The following is a 26,555-nucleotide window of genomic DNA, read 5'->3' as shown; positions in this document are numbered from 1 at the left end:
CAGTTAAGCGTTTCGATCTGTGCTTTGAAAGCAGCTGACAGCGGGCGGTAATGTGCTGACTGGCACTATGGGCAGGAGGTACCCAGGGGCTCACTATCGGCCAAGCAGCTCATGTATGTATGCAACTGCTCTTAATTTATTTGTGGCTTTATTGCTTTTGAAGGCTGCTAAGTTTATAAATTTTGAAACAGTGTTGATGAAGGATGCTGACATATTCCAATCGATGCCAGCTCTCCTCTGTGTGTACCCAAATGGGGAATGTATTGATTTGTCTGTTAAGCTGCAAAGGTGTTTTCTAGAACTTTAAAAAGTGGCTTGCAGTCTGACTTCATGGAATGGTTTGGGTTGGAAGGGACCTTAAAGATGCTCTAGTTCCAACCCACCTGCCATGGGCGGTGACACTCTCCACTAGACCAAACTGCTCAAGGTTTCATCCAGCCTGGCCTTGAATACCTCCAGGGAGGGCATCCATGACCCATTCCAGTGTTTCACTGCCCTCACTGCCCCCAGAATTTCTAATATCCAGTCTAAGTCTACCCTCCTTGAGCTTAAATCCATTCCCCCTCATCCTATCTCTACAGGCCCTTGTAAAACATCCCTTCACAGTTTTCTTCTAGGTCCACTTTCAGGTACTGGAAGGCCTCTGGATAAGGTCTCCCTACAGTCTTCTGTAGGCTGAACAGGCCCAGCTCTCTTAGCCTGTCTCCATAGAGGAGGTTCTCCAGTCCTCTGATCATCTTCATGGCCCTCCTCTGGACCCACTCTGGCAGCTCCATGTCCTTATACTGGGAGCACCAGAAGAGGCCAGCTGGGGTCTCACAAGAGCACAGCAGAGGGGCAGAATCATCTCTCTTGTCTTGCTGGTCACACTTCTTTTGATGTAGCCCAGGACACAGTTGCCTTCTGGGCTGCAAGCTCACATGGTTAGCTTGCTCAAGTCTACTGCAGTGTGCAGTGTTTTTGTGCTGTTTTGTGTTCAAGGTCTCCAACTTCATTTATTAATAGGGTTCAAGAGTTTAGATGCTATTTGTTTTCCTGTCTATCCCACATTTTTAGCACCAGATGTTTTCAAACTAACAAATTACTTGAGCTTAGCCTAAAATGTCCCTGTGCACTGTAGCTTTAGTTGCTCGCAACAGCAGCTACCATCTCCAGATAATTTATGTGCTTGAGTGCAGTATTATTCATGTTGGTTTTCCTCCTCTGAATTATATCCTGTTGGGCCTATTTTACATTATCCCTTCCATAAGTGCAAAGGCAACCCTTAAAATGTATCACCTGCAGCTTCCCCTGAGTAAGCAGAACATCTCTCAGGCTAGGGCAGATGGCAGCCGCCACACCACAGCGGTTCCTCGGTGTGGGCTGTGTGAAATGTGCTGACGTGACCTTCCCTCCTGAGCTGTGTGGGGTAGTGCCCTGACTCCAGAAGGCTGCTGCCAGTCCTCATGCCCTTTCTGTTGATCCCTCAGGCTGCTGAGGTGGAGCTGTGGTAGGTTAGCTTTTGTATTTGCTCCTGGTTTTGCTGTAGCAGAAGAACGTGATCCCATGTGGCTTTTCTTGGTATCAAAGCCAGCTCATGAAGCTCTCTCACTTCTGTGCCATTCTTTCTATTCCTTTACAGACTTCTTTCACTCAATCACTTCAGGCATCCAGTTCCACACATGGTTGTGTTGGCTGGTGCAAGTAGTAAACTGCAGTGAGAGCTTACAGCTGGGACAGGACAGGGACTGCTTGTGGTGGCTTTGCCATCAGCCATGAGGAACTGCAGGGTGAGGTCTCATATTCAGAAATGGACTTTGTGGGGTTTCCTAGGTGAATAGAATGGAATGGAATGGAATAGAATAGACCAGGTTGGAAGAGACCTTCAAGATCATCATGTCCAACCTATCATCCAACACCACCTAATCAACTAACCCATGCAACCAAGCACTCTGTCAAGTCTCCTCCTGAACACCTCCAGTGATGGCAATTCCACCACCTGCATCACTGGAGGTGTTCAGGAGGAGCCTTGACAGGGTGCTTGGTTGCATCCCATGAAGGCATAAAACAAGTTTACTCTCTGCTGCAGACTGGTTATAGATGTCATGAAGATGAGTGTTAAAATGATGCATTAGAGCCAGCTTAGACACTACTTTTCCAAAGAGTTTGTCTTGGGTATTAGTTTCAGGATATTGTCTCTACTATAACAAAGGGCAGAAATGGTTGTTACAGTTTTGACAGGTCTCTGGTGGTCTAGTGCTGCAGTGCAGAATTGGGCTGATAGGTTTGGATCACTTGACATTAAATTTAGCCTTCAAAGGTGTACTGCAGAGCGTGATACCCACATCTCATGGCTAGGCTGGGGGCTCAGAGCTTTAAAATGATCTAGTGTAGAGGCAGTGTGACCGTTTGAGGCAGTAGGTAGCAGGTAGTCAAGTCTTTCCCATGACTACCTAGAGAGAACAAGTAATGGGCACTAAATTCTTACCAGAAGAGCCCAGGATGTTTTTCCTGTTGTCTAGCTGAGCAGTTAGTGAGAGTGAAGAAGAGGAATAATTGTTTGCTTGGAGAAATGCTGGGGGTCACATCATCTGCTGGGGCCCAAACTTACGTCAGAATCAATTGGTGCCAAAGCGTTCTCTGTTTGAGGACAGAGATATCAAAATCTCTACTTCATGCTTGCTCTATGCTTTTGTTAAACCAAGTTTTCCCTTTCCTTAACCTGTCAGGGTTTCTAAGCCAGGAAACTTGCCTTGTTTTCATTTTTGTTTTGTTCCTGTGTGATTTGTGCAACTTCCCTGTGCTGAACATAATAAGTGCTTTGGATAGCCAACAATAATGGCATTGAAATTGCCCGGTCTCAGGGAAATGTGGATCATAATGAAATCTCTGATAGCAGATTAGATCCCAGGGAAAGTGCTGGTGAAATGCATCATTTGGCTTTTGTTTTCTTTGCATCAATAATGAGGAATTGCACCGTCTCACCCTTTGTGTTTCACATCCATGGTCCTGTGGCCAGTTCTGGGCCCCTCAGTTTAGGAAAGATGTTGAGTTGCTGGAAGGTGTCCAGAGAAGGGCAACAAAGCTGGGGAGGGGTCTGGAGCACAAGCCCTATGAGGAGCTGCTGAGGGAGTTGGGGTTGCTTAGCCTGGAGAAGGCTCAGGGGAGACCTTCTTGCTGTCTACAACTACCTAAAGGGAGGTTGTAGCCAGGTGGGGGTTGGTCTCTTCTCCCAGGCAACCAGCACCAGAACAAGAGGACACAGTCTCAAGCTGTGCCAGGGGAGGTTCAGGCTGGATGTTAGGAAGAAGTTCTTCCCAGAAAGAGAGATTGGCCACTGGAATGTGCTGCCCAGGTGGAGTCACCATCACGGGAGGTGTTTAGGAAGAGACTGGATGGAGTGCTTGGTGCCATGGTTTAGTTGATTAGATGGTGTTGGGTGATAGGTTGGACTCGATGATCTCGAAGTTCTTCTCCAACCTGGTCTGGTCTCTGTTCTGTTCTGTTCTGTTCTGTTCTGTTCTATTCTATTCTATTCTATTCTATTCCCATTAAGGACCTGGTGCAGCTTTCAGCCTTAGTCCCTGACTTTTATCTTCTGTCTATATCTACCTAAATAAAGTCTTGTGAAGGGCAGGCTTAGGTCTGTGTGGAGTATGGCAGTCGTATTGCAGCTTTAGCAGCAAGAGAATGTGTCAACCCTTTAAGACAACAACTCTTGCACAGTATCACTAAGGTTGGAAGAGACCTCAGAGATCATCGAGTCCAACCTGTCACCACAGACCTCATGACTAGACCATGGCACCAAGTGCCACCTCCAATCCCCTCTTGAACACCTCCAGGGATGGTGTTGGTTGAATGATTTCATAAAGTTAATGAATATAATAGTGCATGGTGTTAGGAGAATGCAGAAGGGTTTGTATCCAAGGAAACACATAACAATTTGAGTGGAAAACAGCTTGTTTGAAGCCCAGTGCTAGGAAATATATTTGAAATACAAATGCTGAAGATAGAAGAAACTGCAAGGTGTTTAAAATGTCAGATTGAATGCTGTGGCTTCAGCAGGTGTGTGCTGGTTTAGACTTTCAAATCAGAGTGACATTAAAGAGCAGTGATCTCCCTTGATTACTGACAAGAAGCAAAGCAGACATGGGTGTTTCCCTAGCGCTGCTTGTCCTGACTTAACACTTTCTCATGTACTGTTTTGTTGGAGGTGGTTTTTCCTTTTCACAGAATCATAGAATTGTTAGGGTTGGAAGGGACCTCAAAGATTAGCCAGTTCCAACACCCCTGCCTTGGGCAAGGACACCTCACACTAGATCAGGTTGCTCACAGCCACATCCAACCTGGCCTTAAAATCCTCCAGGGATGAGGCTTCCACCACCTTTCTGGGCAACCTGTGCCAGTGTCACACCACCCTCAAGGTGAAGAATTTCTTCCTAACATCCAATCTGAATCTACCCATTTCTAGTTTTGCTCCATTCCCCCTAGTCCTATCACTCCCTGACACCCTCAAAAGTCCCTCCCCAGCTTTCTCGTAGGCCCTGTTCAGATACTGGAAGGCCACAATTAGGTCTCCTCAGAGCCTTCTCTTCTCCAGGTGCCAGGCTTTTTTTAGTGGTGCCCAGTGATAGGACAAGGAACAGTGGGTACAAGCTGAAACACAGGAGGTTCCACCTCAACATGAGGGGAAACCTCTTCACTGTGAGGTGCTGGAGCCCTGGAACAGGCTGCCCTGAGGGGTTGTGGAGTTTCCTACTCTGGAGGCTTTAAAACCCATCTGGATCAGAGTTCCTGTGCAGCCTGCCCTAGGTGATCCTGTCCTGGCAAGGGGGTTGAACTGAATGATCTCCAGAGGTCTCTTCCAACCCCTAAGATTCTATGATTCTATTCATAGCCTGTCCCCAGCAGAATCTTCACTTATTTTAGTTAGCTGTAGTGTTTTGCACATGTTTGAAATCTGAGCACAGCAATTCAGAGAAACTGGAATTGGTTCCATGGCCATCCTGCTGGCATTTAATGCTCAGGAAGGGTGATGATAATGACAATAATAATATGAAGTGTTGTGAGAGTGCTGTTCAAAAAGGAAAGGGGGGGAAAAGTGCTTCCTTTTGGGACACTTTGGAAGTGAGGAACTGCAGGAAATTGTGGGTGGTACTTGTGGCACTTGTTGACCTTTGATGTGGCAGGGTGGAGGTGCCATCCTGTGGTGGCATGTCAGTGTTTACCAGGGGGATGGGACCTGCTTGGTCCTCAAGCTTCATGACCAGCCCTTTCTGCCCTAAGTCATCCTCTTGACCTGTGGCAGGCAGAGGTGGGGTTTTCTTACATGTTTGAACTATTTGGTATCACTTCTGCAAAAACAACTCAGACTAGGGTGCATCTGGAAGGATTTATTGCTACAATTCTGCCAGTAGAATTATTAGAGCTGACTGGAGTTTTAGTACAGAACCTTCTGATGGGGGATGATTTTTAGTTCTCTTGTCTTCCAAGTAAACCTTTTTGGGAAAAGCCTGGTTTGAGTAAATGTTTGTAGATCAAGGATCAGGATGGAATGTCTCTCTCAGGAAGGACTGCAAAGGAGAGAGGTTTCAGTCTTGATTCTTCCTTGTCATCCCCCGTGCTGGAGCTGCTCCTATAAATAATTCAATTTACTTGAGGGCAGAGGGAGCAGGGTTGATTTTATAAACTTGGGGTTTGATTTCCCTCCAGGAACACTCAAATCCCTGCTCTGCCTGTGTCTCTTGAGCTACCAAAAGAGTGGTATTGCAAGGAGCTGTTGTTAGTGAAACTGCTGACAAGTCTTTCATAGAATAGAATAGAATGGACCAGACCAGGTTGGAAGAGACCTTCAAGATCATCGTGTCCAACCTATCATCCAACACCACCTAATCAACTAACCCATGCAACCAAGCACCCTCTCAAGTCTCCTTCTGAACACCTCCAGTGATGGTGATTCCACTACCTCCCGGGGCAGCGCATTCCAGTGGGCAATCACTCTCTCTGTGTAAAACTTCCTCCTGACCTCCAGCCTGAACCTCCCCTGGCGCAGCCTGAGACTGTGTCCTCTTGTTCTGGTGCTGGCTGCCTGGGAGAAGAGACCAACATCTGCCTGTCTACAACCCGCCTTCAGGTAGTTGTAGACAGCAATAAGGTCACCTCTGAGTCTCCTCTTCTCCAGGCTAAGCAACCCCAGCTCCCTCAGCCTCTCCTCATAGGGCTTGTGTTCCAAGCCCCTCACCAACTTTGTTGCCTTTCTCTGGACACGTTCCAGGAAGTCAACCTCCTCCTTTACTGAGGGGCCCAGAACTGGACACAGGACTCGAGGTGTGGCCTAACCAGTGCAGTGTACAGGGGCAGAATGACCTCCCTGCTCCTGCTGGCCACACTGTTCTTAATGCAGGCCAGGATGCCATTGGCCCTCTTGGCTACCTGGGCACACTGCAGGCTCATGTTCAGCCTACCATCAACCAGCACCCCCAGGTCCCTCTCTGCCTGGCTGCTCTCCAGCCACTCTGACCCCAGCCTATAGCACTGCATGGGGTTGTTGTGGCCAATGTGCAGAACCTGGCACTTGGATGTGTTCAATCTCATGCCGTTGGACTCTGCCCATCTGTCCAGCCTGTCGAGGTCCCTCTGCAGAGCCTCTCTACCCTCCAGCAGATCAACTCCTGCTCCCAGCTTGGTGTCATCAGCAAATTTACTGATGATAGACTCAATGCCCTCATCCAGATCATCAATAAAGATGTTAAAGAGGATGGGGCCCAGCACTGATCCCTGGGGGACTCCACTACTGACTGGCTGCCAGCTGGATGTGGCACCATTCACCACCACTCTCTGGGCTCGGCCCTCCAGCCAGTTCCAAACCCATCGCAGTGTGCTCCTGTCCAAGCCATGGGCTGACAGCTTGGCCAGGAGTTTGCTATGGGGGACGGTGTCAAAGACCTTGCTGAGGTCCCGGTAGACTACATCCACAGGCCTCCCCACATCCACCAGGCAGTCACCTGCTCGTAGAAGGAGATCAGGTTGGTCAGGCAGGACCTGCCCTTCCTAAATCCATGCTGGCTAGGCCTGATCCCTTGGCCATCCTGTAAGTGCTGTGTGAATCACTGAGGTTGGAAAGGACCTTCAAAATTTTTGAGTCCAACCATAACCTAACTACCTTGACAATTAAACTATTCTCTCTGCTTCATTGCAGTGAAATAAAGAACCAGATGTGAAAGTGGTGACTTTATAACTAGCAGGAAAATCCCCAAACTCCCAGTCTTGCAATGCAGTGCCAGCAATTACCTTGCTATCAATAGCCCAAGATGAGTTAATGTGAAAAACTACCAAGGAGTGGCTCTGTGGCTTGGAGCCACTTCCAGAGCAATGGAAAGTCACCCCAAAAGACACCCTGAGCCCCAAGGAGGACTCTCTTCACCATGCAGAAGCCTCTCAGTAAAATTCTACATTCATCAAGGCTTTTTGGGTGGTCCTGGTGAAGCCCCAGAACGTGTGCTGGTTTCCACATCTAGGAGCTAACGTGAAGCCTGCAGATAAAAGCTCTCTTGAAGAGCTGTGCATACTTGGAATACATCTTGGCACTTCTGGTTTTATTTCTTAGCATAATTAAGTTGCACCCCTATCCAGGCCTCTGGCAGGTCCATTTCTTCCTTGTGGTGAAGCTAGAGGTAGAGTGCTTTGGAGCTGTAACTCTTCTTGGGGTTGTGCATGGCTTTTTAGAATAGAACAGAATTAGCCAGGTTGGGAAAGACCTTCAAGATCATCAAGTCCAACCTATCACCCAATCAACCATGGCACTAAGTGCCTCATCCAGTCTCTTTTTAAACAATTCCAGTGATGGTGACTCCACCACCTCCCTGGGCAGCTCATTCCAATGGCTAATGACTCTCTCAGGGAAGAATCTTCTCCTCACCTCAAGCCTAAACTTCCCCTGGCACAGCTTGAGACTGTGTCCTCTTGTTCTGGTGCTGGTTGCCTGGGAGACAAGACCAACCCTCACCTGCCTACAACTTCCTTTCAGGAAGATGTAGATGGCAATAAGGTCTCCCCTGAGCCTCCTCTTCTCCAGGCTAAGCAACCCCAGCTCCTTCAGCCTCTCCTCATAGGGCTGTGCTCAAGGCCTCTCCCCAGCCTCGTTGCCCTTCTCTGGACACTTTCAGGTGTCTCAATGTCCTTCTTAAACTGAGGGGCCCAGACAAATGTTTGCAGGCTGCAGATTGCAGGGCATGGACAAGATGTGTGGGAGCTGGTAAATAACAGTACTTTTTTTTTCCCCAATTGCTTATTTTAATTTGTGTGGGTTGAGTTTTTGGTTGGTTGAGGGTTTTTGGGTTTTACTGGAGGGTTTTTGTGTCTTTTGTTCAGCACAACCTCTGTGCTAGAACTCATCCCCTCCATTGCAAGTGAGAGGGGCTTAGTTAACATTTTTGCTCCTTCTGTTAGTAATGCTGTGACCTATGCTTCATCTCTTTGCTGCTTCTGCTCCCTGTCAAAGAGCTCAGTATTGGGCTGCTGCCATTAGGGACAGCTGGAACGCTGGTGCTGGACCTCGTGGGTTTCCTTAACCCTGTTAAGGAATCGATTATCTGTGGAATGGTTCTGCTTACTGATTTAGGAGCTGTCAAATGATCCAAGTTAAATTTATGTGGGGCTGAAAAATCCCTGCTCTGAACCCAGTCTGAATCAGGCAAAGTCATTTGTTGTGCCAAGTGCACGGCCTCGATTCCTTCCTGTCGCTCCATTAAGCAGGTGGGCAGAGTGCCTGTCCTCCAAAGCATTTTGGTTACCTTTATTTCCCTGAGACAGCTTGTCTTTCACATGGCATCGTGATGTAGTTTGGGTAAGTCTCATCAGGTTTGATTACTCTTTGTTTGCCTTCAGATTTAGGAGTTTTGGATGGCACACAAGATTGGAGTTGAAGGATATGGAAGACCAACTCCCTTTTGCCTCATTGGTCACCTTGGTGGCAGAAGTTCAAGTTGCAATTTCTGAGTTTGTGTCTCTGAGTAGAAGAAAATGAAGGAATTGAATCTTCAGGAGGGCAGATTTAGACTGGATATTAGGAAGAAATTCTGTACAGTAAGGGTTCAAGTAAAGTAAGGACAACCTGGAACAGGTTGTCCAGGGAGGTTGTGGATACCCCATCCCTGGAGGTGTTCAAGGCCAGGATGGATGAGGCCTTGAGAGACCTGATAGAGTAGGAGGTGTCCCTGCCCATGGCAGGGGGTTGGAACTAGGTGATCTTTAAGGTTGTGTCCAGAGAAGGGCAACGAAGTTGGTGAGGGGCTTGGAACACAAGCCTATGAGGAGAGGCTGAGGGAGCTGGGGTTGCTTAGCCTGGAGAAGAGGAGACTCAGGGGTGACCTTATTGCTGTCTACAACTACCTGAAGGGAGGTTGTAGACAGGCAGAGGTTGGTCTCTTCTCCCAGGCAACCAGCACCAGAACAAGAGGACACAGTCTCAGGCTGCACCAGGGGAGGTTCAGGCTGGAGGTCAGGAGGAAGTTTTACACAGAGAGAGTGATTGCCCATTGGAATGGGCTGCCCGGGGAGGTGGTGGAGTCACTATCCCTGGAGGTGTTCAGGAGGAGACTTGACAGGGTGCTTGGTTGCATGGGTTAGTTGATTAGGTGGTGTTGGATGATAGGTTGGACACCATGATCTTGAAGGTCTCTTCCAACCTGGTCTGGTTCGGTTTGGTTCTATTCTATTCTATTCTATTCTATTCTATTCTATTCTATTCTATTCTATTCTATTCTATTCTATTCTATTCCTCTATGAAAGTTCATGCTTGGGCTCTCTATTAATACAGACATTTAAAGCAGTTGTTTGTAATTCTCAAATAAGTCTGAGGTGTGATCTTTATTGTAGAGATTGAGTAATTTATACATGGATTGAGTAAGAAAAGAATGTTAAGGCTCAGGGGTTTCATTTACACAGCAGGATTAGCCTGAGGTTTACTTAGCAAACGTGGCTGTGAATGTATAGATCTGGTGACAGAAGGTCTTATTAGCTGTGCTTGTCAGTAGCCAACAGATAAAACACACTCCATCTTCTTGCTGTGACAACACTGGCTTTGCCTGCCAGACTATTCCATTCCACACAGGGGGGGCAAATCTAATTAAAGGAAGAAAATTGAATTAGGGAAAGACTTAGTATGCCATCCTGGCTTTTCCCTTCCTAAATGCAGGATTAGTCCTGATTGCATGTCATGGCTATACCCTGTTTAAATGAAAGGGCAGCTCCTTGTTTCTCCAAGCGATCACTTGATTTGAGGATACTCCAGTCACATAAGATGACCCAGGCTGTCTGCAGCAGAGTGTCAGTCAGTCATATACACACTCATTACTTAGATGTGCCCTTCAAGAGATTACTAAGTAAGGGAGCAATGGATTTAGCCTGTTTCTTTCTGTCATTATTACTTTTATTGTTTTTCTCCTTCCTCTGTGGCTGTTAGAATCTGATTCTGAGAGGCATCTCTTTCTGAACTTTTGATGGATGAGGAATTTGGCTGGATGGGAAGGGGAAAATGGCAAAGGGGAAAGCCTAAACTCCACTGGAGTGCCAGACCTCATTGGAGAATCTGAAGTTGGTTTTTTTTCCTTAATTGCATTATTTAAAGACAGATCAGCATTATGGATTTCCATTAATAAGAGCATCACTTGAACAGAGACAGCACTGCTGCTGGGCTGGTGCAGTCAGCTGGCAGAGTGATTAGCCTTGAAAGGAAAACCAGCATTTTGGTGGCAGCAGGGGCTGGCAGGTTGCCTCTTGGGAATAGAGGAGCCAGGACAGAAAGCTGGTTACCAGGTGGTGATTTCTCTAGGACTAGATGAAACAGAAGGAGCTGGAAATGGAAGAAGCTGCATTTAGCAAGCAGGTTGAAGTGATTTTTGTGCTGATGTGAGGACTGAGCCAGGGTAGATTGGAAAGAGCAGCAGTGATTCCCTGCTTGGGCAGGGAGGTAGGACTTGAGAGGTCCTTCCCATCCTCAGCAGTTCTAGGGTTTGTGTGGGGGAGCCTGCAGATCTGTTTGAGAGCTCATGTGAGGCTGCTTGCAGTCCTGCTCCTTTCCTGCTGTTGCATTCCCAAAACTGCTCTGCCCACCGCTGGAATTTGCTTTCCTGGCTTTGCTGAGCTTTCTTTCTCCAGCTTCTAAACTCTGTCCATCAGAGATGTCATTGCTGGAGGGAGCAGCAAGAGGAAAACCATAGGGACATGATAGGCTGCTTTGATCTACCACAGCACCTCCTTCAAAGGTTTTCCTTCCTTTTCCCTTCTGAGAGAGTCTAACATTCCCTGGAACATGTGTAAGTAGATAAATAGGCAAGAAGAAGCACGATGACACCTGACCTTAAGAAAGCTTCTCATCTTGAGTCTGATTTCAGCTACCTTCAGGATGTAAATCTAGACTTTATTAGGATGCTTTGGGCTGACATCTGTTTACCTATCATTTAGCTGGCCCTAGCTGAAGAACAGGTGCAGGTGTGAGACAGGAGACAGCATGTTAGAATACTTAATAATTAATGTTTTAGTATTGTGATTCACCTTTTGAGGTGGAGAGAGTTCGCTGGTGTTGACTTTCAGGCACTGTGCAGTGGAGGCTTTCTCTCCAGCTGCTTTAAGTAGAGACAAAGAACTTGAGGCTTGTAGCCCCATGGCATCAGTTTGTCATTAAATGTGTTTTGCTCAGCAGATACCCTTGCAGGAGTCACAGAATCACAGAGTGTTAGGGGTTGGAAGGGACCTCCAGAGATCATTGAGTCCAACCCCCCTGCCAAAGCAGGACCACCTAGGGCAGGCCACACAGGAACACATCCAGGCTGGCTTTGAGAGAAGGACATTTGCTTTACTAAAGAGTTTGTGTTATTTCTTTCCTTTATTTCCTAGACACAGTGACAGAAATAGTCCTGAGTGCATAGCAATACCTTTTCCCCAGCATGTGTCATTCACAGCCAAACCAGAGGCTTTAAGGCCATATGGTTTACTTAGGAGAAGATGGCCAGGAAGGGGTCCTGGAGAGGATCTTGTCTGGCTAACTTGCTTTTTATGATTTCCTCCTGTGGGACCAACCCTGCAGATTGTCCTTCTTAGTTTCACATACTGGATCTCATTCTGCAGATGATCATGTGAACGTGCCTGACTGCTGTGCTGCTTTTTACCAACACTGCTGGACTTCCCTCATTAAGCTGTAGCTGGGGAATAGAATAGAATAGAATAGAATAGAATAGAATAGAATAGAATAGAATAGAATAGAATAGAATAGAATAGAATAGAATAGACCTGACCTGACCTGACCTGACCTGACCTGACCTGACCTGACCTGACCTGACCTGACCAGGTTGGAAGAGACCTTCAAGATCGTCGTGTCCAGCTCATCAACCAATCCAACCCACCTAAACAACTAAACCATGGCACTAAGCACCCCATCAAGCCTCCTCCTGAACACCTCCAGTGATGGTGACTCCACCACCTCCCTGGGCAGCACATTCCAATGGCCAGTCTCTCTTTCTGTGAAGAATTTCTTCCTAACATCCAGCCTAAACTTCCCCTGGTGCAGCTTGAGACTGTGTCCTCTTGTTCTGTTGGCGGTTGCCTGGGAGAAGAGACCAACCCCCACCTGGTTACAACCTTGTTCAGGTAGTTGTAGAGAGCCTAAAGAATACATGGAGATTTTCTGATGCCATGACATTGTTGCTACAGTATGTTGGTCAGAGTTGGAGAATACTGTTGAAGCTGTGCTGCTAGTAAAATGTCCATTAAGAAAAATGCCATAGGTATTTTTAACGAGGTGTTCTCATTACAGTATCACAGTATAACTAAGTTTGGAAAGGACCTCGAGGATGATTGAGTCCAATTTATCAACACAGACCCCATGCCTAGACCATGGCACCAAGTGCCACGTCCAATCTCCTCTTGAACGCCTCCAGGGACGGTGACTCCACCACCTCCCTGGGCAGCACATTCCAATGACGAATGACTCGCTCGGTGAAGAACTTCCTCCTCACCTTGAGTCTAAACCTTGAGACTGTGTCCCCTTGTTCTGGTGCTGGTTGCCTGGGAGAAGAGAATAACCCCTTCCTGGCTACAACCACCTTTCAGGTAGTTGTAGAGGGCAATGAGGTCACCCCTGAGCCTCCTCTTCTCCAGGCTCTTGCTGCAGTCGAGCCTCCCCTATACCTTAATGACCCTCAGATATCACTGAAAGCTCAAAAGCCCCTTGCTGTCACATCCTGAGCCTTGTTTGGAATGCTTAACGCCTCTTGGGAGCTTCTTAAATGTGGTATTTTTGTTTTGTGTTTTCCTTTGGTTTTAATTCTTCCCTGATCCCTCTTTTCAGATTTCAAATTATAATCTAGTTCCTGATGCATTGCTGACGCCCCGTGAGCCATGTCAGAAGTACTTCCAGGTCAGATGTCCTTTAAAAGATTCTGCTATGCAAATATGTGAAACTTTTCTTCTTCTTCTTCTTTCCCTTCTTCGTCTTTCCAGGCCCATGCTTCACTTTTATTTTGCATTTATACATGGAAAAGAGCGAAGCACTTCATTTTGGTTTTAACAGTGCCTTTTTGAATCAACTCTCTATTCAGCTGCCTATAGACCATAGAATCAATAAGGTTGGAAAAGACCTCAAAGATCATCAAGTCCAACCTGTCACCACAGACCTCATGACTACTAAACCATGGCACCAAGTGCCATGTCCAGTTCCCTCTTGAACACCTCCAGGGACGGGGACTCCACCACCTCCCTGGGCAGCACATTCCAATGGCTAACAACTCTCTCTGTGAAGAACTTTCTAGAATGATTAGAAGTAAAAACAACTTGGTCATGCAGTGTTTTCTGTTTGCAATGGCATTTTCCCTCTCCTCCTCCTAGCTCTGTTAGCTTTATGTCAAGATTGGAAAGCCTCAGTAAAAGCCGTGCAAGTTATAGTGTTTGTATTGTCATGGTTATCTTATGGTTATCATGCATTATGTGTCATAGTATCAGTCAGGGTTGGAAGGGACCACAAGGATCATCTAGTTCCAATCCCCCTGCCATGGGCAGGGACACCCCACACTAGATCAGGCTGGCCAGGGCCTCATCCAGCCTGCTCTTAAACACCTCCAGGGATGGCGCCCCAACAACCTCCATGTTATCATGCATGGGTATCATGCTTTGTGTTAAACCTGTTAGGGTGGTGAAAGTGAATCAATCTTTACCTGCAGGTTAGAAGTATGCAGCTGAGACTGATTTATTACAAAATAAGCAAGCTAAAACATTAATGAGTTGCTGTGACAGATCTACTTAATGAACTGTCCTTAATCACTAATGATGTTATTGTTCTCACTACTGAGAATACCCTAATTTATTCTTAGTTTTTCACCAGAGTTCAATTTTTTCTTATCATAGCTTATTTTTATTCACTTACAGCTTACTAGAGTTGACCTATTTTACACAGAATTATCAGGCTTGGAAGGACCTCAAAGATCAACCTGCCATGGGCAGAGATGCCTCACACTAGATCAGGTTGCTCAGGGTCCCATCCAGCCTGGCCTTAAAAGCTTCCATATTTTAGCTGAGATACAGAATCATAGAATGGTTTGGGTTGGAAAGGACCCAACAGACCCAACTGTACTGCATCCAGTTCTGGAACCCCTATTACAAGAGGGATCAGGAGGTGCTGGAAGGTGTCCAGAGAAGGGCCAGGAGGATGATCAGAGGGCTGGAGCTCCTCTCCTATGAGGACAGACTGAAGGAGTTGGGGCTGTTCAGTCTGCAGAAGAGAAGGCTCCGAGGTGACCTCATTGTGGCCTTCCAGTATCTGAAGGGGGCCTACAGGAAGGCTGGGGAGGGATTTCTCAGACTCTCAGGTAGTGATAGGACTAGGGGGAATGGAATGAAGCTGGAGGTGGGGAGATTCAGGCTGGATGTGAGGAGGAAGTTCTTCCCCATGAGAGTGGTGAAGCCCTGGAATGGGTTGTCCAGGGAGGTGGTTGGGGCCCCATCCCTGGGGGTGTTTAAGCCCAGGCTGGATGAGGCTCTGGCCAGCCTGATGTAGTGTGGGGTGTCCCTGCCCATGGCAGTGTGGTTGGAACTAGATGATCCTTGTGGTCCCTTCCAACCCTGACTGATACTATGATACTAGATCACCTAGTTCCAGCCCCCTGTCATGGGCAGGGATACCTGCTACTAGACCAGGTTGCTCAATGCCCAATCAAACTTGGCTTTGAACAATTCCAGGCTTGGAGCCTCCAGCCTCTTCCTGGGCAACCTGCTCCAGTGCCTTACTTCTGGGAAAGAGTAAATATATGAGCTCAGTGATTCCTGGTCTGCTGGTTTGTTAGTGTTCACTTTTCAGTAGAAGACAGAGGAACTCTCTGCTCTGTGCCAGTAGCATTCTCTCTGGTGGTGGCCATGCAGTGTGAGGAGCTGCCCAAGCAGGAGCACAGTCTGCCTCTGGAGGGGTGCCTGAGTGCAGGTCTCCTGGCACAGGTGATTAGAATTAGAAGAAGATTTTAATTAGAAAGCTGGGATTTGCTTTCTGTGGCAGAAGTGATGCATTTCAAGCATCACCAGGTCCAATATAAAGGAAGAAACACAGGCTGTCACTCTTCTTCCTTAGGCTGTTCTGTTCAGCATTGCCTTGAATTCAGAAGTTTCTCAGCACTTCAGTTAGTCCTGGTCTGGTAGCAACATCTGCCCTTGTGATGCAAGACCTGCCCTTTCCATTCCTATTTCTTACTCTCTTTTTGCCTCTTCCATTGCTTCCCTTTTTTGCCACCTTTGTATCCGTTTCTGTGGAGGGTGGAGGGATGCTGCCTGTGCATATCTCAGAGCCTGGCTGGGAGTGCAGGGTGATGGCCAAGGAGCCTGTCCTTTGAGAAGACAGCCTGCTCCTCTCCCTGCACACCTCGGGGTACTGTTTACATGTCCATTGATCATTTGATTGTGATGACCTGGTCAATGGATCATTTGAAAGGGGATCTGGAGGGAGGTGGTGTTTAGTGAAAGGTTTGCTTTGACATTTTTTCCCTTATGATCATACATAATAATAATAATAAACCAGGTTGGAAGAGACCTTCAAGATCCTCGTGTCCAACCCATCAACCAATCCAACCCACCTAAACAACTAACCCATGGCACCAAGCACCCCATCAAGTCTCCTCCTGAACACCTCCAATGATGGTGACTCCACCACCTCCCCAGGCAGCCCATTCCAATGGGCAATCACTCTCTCTGTATAGAACTTCTTCCTAACATCCAACCTAAACCTCCCCTGGCACAGCCTGAGACTGTGTCCTCTTGTTCTGGTACTGGCTGCCTGGGAGAAGAGACCAACCTCTGCCTGTCTACAACCTCCCTTCAGGTAGTTGTAGAGAGCAAGAAGGTCACCCCTGAGTCTCCTCCTCTCCAGGCTAAGCCGCCCCAGCTCCCTCAGCCTCTCCTCACAGGGCTGTGTTCCAAGCCCCTCACCAACTTTGTTGCCCTTCTCTGGACTCGTTCCAGCAAGTCAACCTCCTTCCTAAACTGAAGGGCCCAGAACTGGACACAGGACTCGAGGTGCAGCCTAACCAGTGCAGTGTACAGGGGCAGAATGACCTCCCTGCTCCTGCTGGCCACACTGTTCCTGATGCAGGCCAGGATGCCATTGGCCCTCCTGTCTGCCTGGGCACACTGCAGGCTCATGTTCAGCCTACCATCTTCCAGCACCCCCAGGTCCCTCTCTTCCTGGCTGCTCTCGGCCACTCAGACCCCAGCCTGTAGCACTGCATGGGGTTGCTGTGGCCAATGTGCAGAACCCAGCGCTTACATCAGCCCTAGCGTAGCACCCAACTTCCAAACCCTGGCTGGACTTCTGGAGGCTTTGGCTCAGTCATTGCTCAATGTCTCAATAGTCATCATAAATCCATGGGGGAGCTTTAATAAGCAGATGAATAAAATGCAATACATTTGGTTTCAGTGTTTCTGTGTGTGTGTTCTCACATTATTTTTGATAAGTGAAATGCTAACAGCAGGAGACTGACTACAGGAGGTCTGTCAGGCAGGCAGATACTGAAACATTTTGGGAGGAGGATTAATTTTTAAGAAGTTTGTTCAGCCACAAAAAAGGTGGCAAAACATTGCAGGAAGCAGCTCACTTGTAGCAAAGAAGAAGAAATTTCAGTCTTGTTCCAGATTGTGGCAGTTTGCATTTGTTGATAGGAGGGGGGGGGAAAAGTTTGTTTTGATTTGCTGAAGCATGAGGTAAAATACTATCTAGTGAAATCCATGTGTTCTAAAGGTCATAAGCCAGAAGACTTCAAGGCCAGCCAGTGGGGCAAATTTATCCTGTGCTGTTAATTTATGTGACTTCCAGATTTTCAGAGCTTTAACTGATTAGGAAAGATAAAAAGCAGGCAATGCATAAACACAATCCATGTTATAGCTCTAGAATAGAATAGAATGAACCAGGTTGGAAAAGACCTTTGAGATCATGAAATCCAACTTATCATCCAACACCATCTAATCAACTAAACCATGGCACCAAGTGCCCCATCCAGTCCAACCTATCACCCAAGACCTCATGACTACTAAACCATGGTACCAAGTGCCACATCCAGTCCCCTCTTGAACATCTCCAGCAATGGTGACTCCACCACCTCCCTGGGCAGCCCATTCCAATGGGCAATCACTCTCACCGTGAAGAACTTCTTCCTAACATCCAACCTAAACCTCCCCTGTCGCAGCCTGAGACTGTGTCCTCTTGTTCTGGTGCTGGTTGCCTGGGAGAAGAGACCAACCCCCACCCGGCTACAACCTCCCTTCAGGTAGTTGTACCAGCAATAAGGTCTCCTGAGCCTCCTCTTCTCCAGGCTAAGCAGCCCCAGCTCCCTCAGCCTCTCCTCACAGGGCTGTGCTCCAAACCCCTCCCCAGCTTTGTTGCCCTTCTCTGGACATGTTCCATCAACTCAACATCTTTCATACACTGAGGGTCCCAGAACTGGACCCAGGACTCAAGGTGTGGCCTAAGCAGTGCTGAGTACATTGGCAGAATGACCTCCCTGCTCCTGCTGGCCACACTATTCCTGATAGAGGCCATAATGCCATTTGCCTTCTTGGCCACCTGGGCACACTTCTGGCTCATGTTCAGCCTACCATCAACCAGTACCCCCAGGTCCCTCTCTGCCTGGTTGTTTTGTAGATTACAAGATGTGCTTTGGCAATATTATGTACAATCAGATATGACCTTGGTTATGTTAGACTTGGTTGGGTTTAGGCAAGATGCAGAAAGCAACATTTATTGAGGTATTTATATTAGAAGTGCATTGATAAAGTCCCTTTAAATGATGCAGTGGCTCTGTTTTAGAAGTGTTTCGTGGCTAGAGCTGCAGTTGTCTGTAGGATATTACCTATCTGTGGCTGTTACCTAAACCAATGGGTTTTGCACAGCGTGGGTGGGGTGATCAGTCTTAAATCTGCAGTTGATCTGGTCCAGCTGTGGCTGGGACTTGAAGGGAATGGCAGAGGGGCACATTTGCTACATTTAGTTTAAAGTCCTGTGTTGAACAAGTTGCAGAAGTTGTTCTAGGGGGATGATTTAAAGAGCAGAGTATGCTTGTCTGCTTGGTTTGAAATGAACCAGTGATGGTTAGTAGCATGCAGCTTTGACAGCACCTAGGATTGTAGAATTGTTAGGATTGGAAGGGACCTCAAGGATCAGCCAGTTCCAACCACTTTGCCATGGGCAGGGACACCTCACACTACATCAGGTTGCTCAGAGCCACATCCAACCTGGCCTTAAAAACCTCCAGGGATGAGGCTTCTACCGCCTCGCCAGGCAACCTGTGCCAGTGTCTCACCACCCTCATGGGGAAGAATTTCTTCCTAACATCTGATCTGAATCTACCCATTTCTGGTTTTGTTCCATTCCCCCTAGTCCTATCACTCCCTGACACCCTCAAAAGTCCCTCCCCAGCTTTTTTGTAGCCCCCTTCAGATACTGGAAGGCCACAATTAAGTCTCCTCAGAGCCTTCTCCACTCCAAAGAGACTCAAAGATGCAGCAATGCCATCAACTGTGTGTGCATTTAGGTAACATTTAGAAGTGCTCCTTTTCACCCTGTGTTGATGTATATGTTCTTTTAAACCCCATATATTTTCTCTCTTGTAAATGTGTACAGCAGTCAGTTCCCTCGTATATCAAATATACAAGGGATGCAGCCCAACTCAGCTGGAATCAGCTGTCATCAGCTAGCTCAAATTACAGCTTTGCATTGCTGGAGAAGCCCCAGACACGTTTTTATGTGCAACATAAGCAGTCAGTGATATCTGAGAGTGGGGAACAACAGAAAGTGTGTTTCATGCTGTGGCAGATGGGAGTGATTTATTAATTGGCCTCTAATTTGGTTGCCAGGTGTCCAACAACAGCGACTACTGCAGTATGTAAATTGAGGTGTTTGTGGGGCATTCATGCAGATTACTGGGAGCCATAAATAGTGCAGGGACAAATTGTAGTTTTTAACATATATATATATATATTTTAATCATTTTTAATGGTCTAGAAATCTGTTCCCTCAATAAACTTTATTGTTTTCCTTCTTAATGTGAGCTGTGCCCCTGGGGCTAGCAAAGATCAGACTCTAGTCTACAAGGTGGCGAAAGAGTGGTTTTATTTCACAGTGGAATGGGTGTACTCTGCTCTGGGGTGTGTGGGTGTACCCTTAAATTTGATCTTTGTGAGTCATCTTCATCTCTGGAGCACAGCACTCTTTTTAAACTTGATTGAATTAGAGCAGGATATTTGGTCAAAGGTTCTCCTCCAACCCCCAACCCTTTGTTTCACCTTTGTGAAATAAACTTTGCCTTCTGGCCCTCTGCTTCCCACCTCCAAAACAAAAAATAGCAGGAGGGATAGAAAGATGAAGAGCAGAGAAAATGCAAACATTCAGAGGCAGCAGGCAGCTGGCCAGTCTAGCTGAAAATTACCAGTGATTAGAATAGAATAGAATAGACCACACCAGGTTGGAAGAGACCTTCAAGATCATTGTGTCCAAACTATTATGCAACATGGAGTAGAGTAGAATAGAGTAGGATAGAATAGAATAGAATAGAATAGAATAGAATAGAATAGAATAGAATAGAATAGACCAGACCAGGTTGGAAGAGTCCTTTGAGATCAAGTCCAGCCTATCATCCAGCACCATCTAATCAACTAAACCATGGCACCGAGCACCCCATCCAGTCTCTTCCTAAACACTTCCAGTGATGGTGACTCTACCACCTCACTGGGCAGCCCATTCCAATGGGCAATCACTCTCTCTATATAGAACTTCTTCCTAACATCCAACCTAAACCTCTCCTGGCGCAGCTTGAGACTGTGTCCTCTTGTTGTGGTGCTGGTTGTCTGTGAGAAGGGACCAACATCTGCCTGGCTACAACCTCCCTTCAGGTAGTTGTAGAGAGCAATAAGGTCTCCCCTGAGCCTCCTCTTCTCCAGGCTAAGCAACCCCAGCTCCCTCAGCCTCTCCTCACAGGGCTGTGCTCCAAACCCCTCCCCAGCTTTGTTGCCCTTCTCTGGCCACGTTCCAGCAAGTCAACATCTTTCCTAAACTGAGGGGCCCAGAACTGGACTCAAGGTTGAGTTCTGCCCTAGATGAAAAAGGAGCATCTCAGACATTTCTCACATTTTCTAATTCCTGGTGCTAAGTGGTTGAGTTTTTTCCCTCCTCATCAGTGGTAGAGGTGAAATACTGGAATGAAAGGATGACTTTTGGACTTCCAGGCATTTGCAAAGGGCACCTTTTCTTTCCTTAAGACCACCTGCAACAGAATCAGATATGAAAAACCTGTCCTAAAACTGCCTTGCATAGGGTCAAGCATTCTGCTTTTTCTCAGCTTCATGGTCCTGATGATCTCTCTCTTTTTTTTTAATGCTTCTGTTTTTCCTTATTTAATAAGCTAAGCTTTTTGCCTGTTCTCTTACCCACTTAGGTTGTGGTAATTTTCCTACTGTAAACCAATTATGTCAAGTGCTGCATCCCTTTACCAGAAGCCCTGGTAAAATCTCGTGTCTGCTGCAGGAGTTTCACAGGTGTCTCTCTTGCTTTTGCAGTCGATTCCGGCGTGGACGCCCTGGCAGTGTTTATGGCAAGCAGCAGCACGACGGACGTTGTGAACCGCAACAGCCCTGCCACCCCGCCCAACACCCTCAACCTGCGCTCCTCTCACAACGAGCTGCTGAATGCAGAGATCAGGCACACGGAGACCAAGAACAGCACTCCCCCCAAATGCAGGAAAAAATACGCCCTGACTAACATCCAGACAGCCATGGGGCTTTCCGACCCGGCGGCGCAGCCCCTTCTGGGCAACAGCTCTGCAAATATAAAGCTGGTGAAGAATGGAGAAAACCAGCTCAGGAAAGCGGCCGAGCAGGGACAGCAGGATCCCAACAAAAACCTCAGTACCACTGCAGGCATAAACCTAACTTCTGAGAAGTTTGAAGGCAAAGAGCCCATCCCACAGGATTCCTCTGGCTGTGAAATATTGCCCTCGCAGCCAAGGAGGACCAAGAGCTTCCTGAATTACTATGCGGATCTAGAGACGTCCGCCAGAGAGCTGGAGCAGAGTTTTGTTGCCATGGAAGATAAGTCTGCGCAAAGCAACAGCCAGGCTTCTACTGTTATTGTCAATGGGGACATCCTGCCCCGGAAACAAAACATACTGTCGAGCCCAGAGGATGGCCAAGTTGCCACAGTGTCGTCGAGCCCAGAGACTAAGAAAGACCACCCAAAGACTGGGGCCAAAACAGATTGTGCCCTCCATAGGATTCAAAACCTGGCCCCAAGCGACGAGGACTCCAGCTGGACTACGCTGTCGCAGGACAGCGCTTCACTGAGCTCGCCCGACGAAACAGGTAGGCAAGGAAAGGCTGCTCGTGGCCACTGTTTTGGATGTGCTTTGCTTAATTCCTCTCAGCTGGTGGCTGGAATGAGGGAGGTTTTTCAGTGGTGCTCTCTGTGAGGAGGTGATTTGCATCGAAACACAAGCAGGGAGCTTCCACTCCAGCTTTATGTCCACTTGGTGGCCTCCCGCTTGATCCTGGCAGCTTTACAGGCACCAGTGGGTGCTGTAGACGGGTTACTAAAAGTATCCCAAGAGAACTTTTTTGCTAATTTATAAAGGATTGCTCTTCACTAATCAATGGGTGCATGTTGTGAGCAGTATATGATTCTCTAGAGAGGCTAAATGGTTGGTGAATCTCCAAACACAACAGACTAATTTCCTCTGCAATGATATCATTTTTCTGGCTCAACAGAGGGTTTGACTTTTCTAGTTGGATCTTTTATGAGTGTTCCCCCTCTGCCCCAAGTCCTGTTAAGTAATAGGTTGAAAAGAATGGAATGGAATGGAATGGAATGGAATGGAATGGAATGGAATGGAATGGAATGGAATGGAATAGAATAGAATAGAATAGAATAGAATAGAATAGAATAGAATAGAATAGAATAGAATAGAATAGAATAGAATAGAATAGAATAATAGACCAGGTTGGAAAAGACCTTTGAGATCATCGAGTCCAACCTATCACCCAACACCATCTAATCAACTAAACCATGGCACCAAGTGCCTCATCCAGTCTCCTCTTAAACACCTCCAGTGATGGTGATTCCACCACCTCCCTGGGCAGCACATTTCAATGGCAAATCTCTCTTTCTGTGAAGAATTCTTCCTAACACGCAGCTCAAACCTCTGCTGGTGCAGCTTGAGACTGTGTCCTCTTGTTCTGTTGCTGGTTGCCTGGGAGAAGAGACCAACCCCCACCTGCCTATAACTTCCTGTCAGGTAGTTGTAGATGGCAATAAGGTCTCCCCTGAGCCTTCTCTTCTCCAGGCTAAGCAACCCCAGCTCCCTCAGCCTCTCCTCACAGGGCTGTGCTCCATACCCCTCCCCAGCTTTGTTGCCCTTCTCTGGACATGTTCCAGCAACTCAACTGAGGTCCTTTCCAACCTGGTTGATTCTGAGATTCTAAGTCTTTCCATGATACACTTTCATAGGAGTCCTTCTAAGCCTTGAGTCAATTAATTTCCATGTTTTATTTTCTTTGTGCAGCAGTTCCCTACAGTAACTCAGAAACTTGAAACCATGGCATTTCCTGGTTTGGAATCCTGGGCTCATTAATGATTTGAACAGTTCTAATGACTTCTGCAATGGCTCTGCTGTGATTTACAACGTTATTTATGCATTATTTTCAAAACTCTTGTGATCTCTTTTATTCTAGCTAATGGACTTGGGCAGTATATAATTGTCAAAAAGGGGAGGCCATCCAACTCTTCACGTTGACACAAGGTTAAAGGAGTTCAGTATCTATTGTTTCTATTTTAAGTGATTTCATTATTTCAGTGCAGAGATTATATATTCTCTGGAGGCCACCATGTTCCAAACACACAGCTGCATTCCATGTCAGTCATAGAATCAATAAGGTTGGAAAGGACTTCAGAGATCATCAAGTCCAACCTGTCACCCAACACCTGTGGCCAGCAGGAGCAGGGAAGTCATTGTGCCCCTGTACTCTGCTTTGGATAGGCTGCACCTTGAGTCCTATGTCCAGTTCTGGGCCCCTCAGTTTAAGAAGGACATTGAGACACTTGAATGTGTCCAGAGAAGGGCAACAAGGCTGGGGAGAGGCCTTGAACACAAGCCCTATGAGGAGAGGCTGAGGGAGCTGGGATTGTTTAGCCTGGAGAAGAGAAGGCTCAGGGGAGACCTCATTGCCCTCTACAACTACCTGAAGGGAGGTTGTAGCTGGGAAGGTTTTGGTCTCTTCTCCCAGGCAACCAGCACCAGAACAAGGGGACACAGTCTCAAGCTGTGCCAGGGGAGGTTTAGACTCGAGGTGAGGAGGAAGTTCTTCACCGAGCGAGTTGTTCGGCATTGGAATGTGCTGCCCAGGGAGGTGGTGGAGTCACCGTCCCTGGAGGTGTTCAAGAGGGGATTGGACGTGGCACTTGGTGCCATGGTCTAGTCATGGGGTCTGTGGTGACAGGTTGGACTCGATGATCCTCGAGTTCTCTTCCAACCTTACTGTGATACCTCATGACTGACTAAGCCATGGCTTCAAGTGCCACATCCAGTCCCCTCTTGAACACCTCCAGGGATGGTGACTCCACCACCTCCCTGGGCAGCACATTCCAATGGCTAACAACTCTTTCTGCGAAGATCTTTCTCCTCACCTCAAGCCTAAACACCCCTTGGCACAGCTTGAGATTGTGTCCTCTTCTTCTGGTGCTGGTTGCCTGGGAGAAGAGACCAACTCCGACCTGGCTACAACCTCCCTTCAGGTAGTTGTAAACAGCAAGAAGGTCTTCCCTGAGCCTCCTCTTCTCCAGGCTAAGCAACCCCAGCTCCCTCAGCCTCTCCTCATGGGGCTGTGCTCAAGGCCTCTCCCCAGCTTCGTTGCCCTTCTCTGGACACATTCAAGTGTCTCCATGTCCTTCTTAAACTGAGGGGCCCAGAACTGTACACAGTATTCCAGGTGTGTCCTAACCAGTGCTGAGTCCAGGGGCACAATGACCTCCCTGCTTCAGCTGGCCACACTCATGCATGACTATCTCAATAGTGATTATTTTAATATATAGGTGTTTTTTTTTCTCCCCACCAGAAATCCCCACCATGTGACGTACCATGGATCTTCTGAGCTTCTTTTTGATACATAACAAACCTTTGTTGTTAAGAGAGAAACTTTTCATGAAGTCACCTTTCCATGTGCAAAATGAAAACGTTTTCAGTCTACTAAAATTGCTGGTTGGGTTAATACTGTTTCTCTGGGCACCTGGAGAATCACAGAAAGGCTTAGGTTGTAAAGGACCTTAGAGATCATCTGCTCCAACCACACTGCCATGGGTAGAGACGCCTCTCAGCTAGGCTTGGTTGCCTCATTTAACCTGGCCTTGAACACTCTCAGGGAGGAGGCATCCACAGCCTCCCTGGGCAGCTTATTCCATAGGTGAGATAGTTCATGCTGGGGAGACACAATTTTTTTCACCCTTTGGACAGTTGCCCTACTTGCTGCCTTCAGTGTTTTGGGGACTGCACAGAGGCAGCAGCTCCCTCCAGCTCCTCAGCCTTTGGCTTGCACAGCAGCTTGTTTCCACCCTGGTTGAAAGTGCCATTAAAAGAGGCATCAGGAGCACAGGTGCCCTTTTTTTTTTGGGTAGTGCCACTGCTGTATGCAGTTGCCATGTACCAAATTGCTGTCTACTGCTGGTCCCTGAGCAAATCTGGGAGGACAATTCAATAGCTGATTACAAATAAATGAGTTCAACCCAGTGCAGAAATGACAGCGACGAGACTGGGCCTTGGGGACCAGGATTGTGACTTGTAAATAGAAGCTGATATATTTGAACCAACTCTGTGTCTGGGCAGAGTAATCTTCTAATACAATAAAACTTACAGCAAATCATGAACTAGTCAGAAGGGTTCATACCACTGGTCAGCTCTGCCCCTGATTTGAACCAGCATCTTTGACAGAATCGAAATGGGTGTCCTCTTAAGAGCACCATTTTTCCTTCCCAGCACCTGTCTGATACAGACACCCAGTATGTTATTTACTACAGAAGGTGCTTTTTGTGTTCCTGAGGGTGGAAAAAGATTTATGGGAGCAGAAATACTTTCAATTACACTGTGGATAAACACAACTCCTATGATATTAAAGAAAGAATGTTTTATCACTGTACAGTTGTAGCTTCACAGATTGCATCAGGTTGGAAGGGACCTTCAAAGGTCATCTGGCCAACCCCCTGCAGTCAGCAGAGACACTTCCACTAGATCAGGTTGCCCAGGTCCACATCAATTCTGATCTTGAATGTCTCCAGGGCTGGGGCCTCAACCACATCTCTGGGCAACCTGTTCTGATAGTTCCCCACTGTCATTGTGCAGAACTTCCTCCCTATGCCCAACCTAAATTGCCCCTGCTCCTGTTTAAAACCGTTGCCCCTTGTCCTATCACTACAAGCCCTTCTAAATAGTCCCTCTCCAGCCTTCCTGTAGTTCCCCTTCAGATACTGAAATGCAGCTCTAAGGTCTCCACACAGCCTTTTCCTCTCCAGGCTGAACAGCCCCAATCTTTCAGCCTGTCTTCACAGTAGAGGTGCTCCAGCCCCTTGATCATCTTTAGAGCCTTCCTCTGGACCCACTCCATCAGGTCCATGTCCTTCCTGTGTTGGGCACCTTATAGCTGGACACAGCACTCCAGGTGAGGTCTAACCAGAGCAGAGTGGCAGAATCACCTCTCTTGAGCTGTGGCCATGCTTCTTCTGATGCAGCCCAGGTCACAACTGGCCTTGTGGGCTGAGTCCTAGGTAAACGTCCAGTCTTCAGATTTTATTGAAAGAGGCTCTAGTTCACACCTGCTGATCATCCTGATGGCCTGTTGACTTGTCATGTTGAGCTGAGTGTTTGAACCTTACTGTTAACCACATATCAAGAACAGTGCATACTTTATAGTCTCACACTTGACCATTTGCTGACTGCTTATGGAATAGGAAAAATCGCTGTAGCTGCATATGTGCTTGTGTAGGAGACACTCATTGTGTGGAGGAGCCAGCTGCATGC

At 47.3% G+C, this 26,555-nt stretch overlaps 1 protein-coding gene across 1 annotated transcript in view; it reads left to right on the top strand.

Moving 5' to 3' along the window:
- LOC137440954 (amyloid beta precursor protein binding family B member 2-like) overlaps positions 1 to 26,555 on the top strand; it is a 227,163-nt gene that overhangs the window by 91,858 nt on the left and 108,750 nt on the right. Inside the window, exons 3-4 of the mRNA XM_068137760.1 lie at positions 4 to 113; positions 21,058 to 21,858. Of these exons, the coding sequence (XP_067993861.1) occupies positions 68 to 113; positions 21,058 to 21,858 (847 nt within the window). The 5' untranslated portion in view covers positions 4 to 67. The remainder of the gene's footprint in view (positions 1 to 3; positions 114 to 21,057; positions 21,859 to 26,555) is intronic.

The sequence above is a fragment of the Melanerpes formicivorus genome, unplaced genomic scaffold, assembly GCF_026170545.1.
Source record: "Melanerpes formicivorus ecotype bairdi unplaced genomic scaffold, bMelFor1.0.p_v2 SCAF_4, whole genome shotgun sequence".
NCBI classification, from domain to species: domain Eukaryota; kingdom Metazoa; phylum Chordata; class Aves; order Piciformes; family Picidae; genus Melanerpes; species Melanerpes formicivorus.
This window is presented reverse-complemented; position numbering and strand designations above follow the sequence as displayed.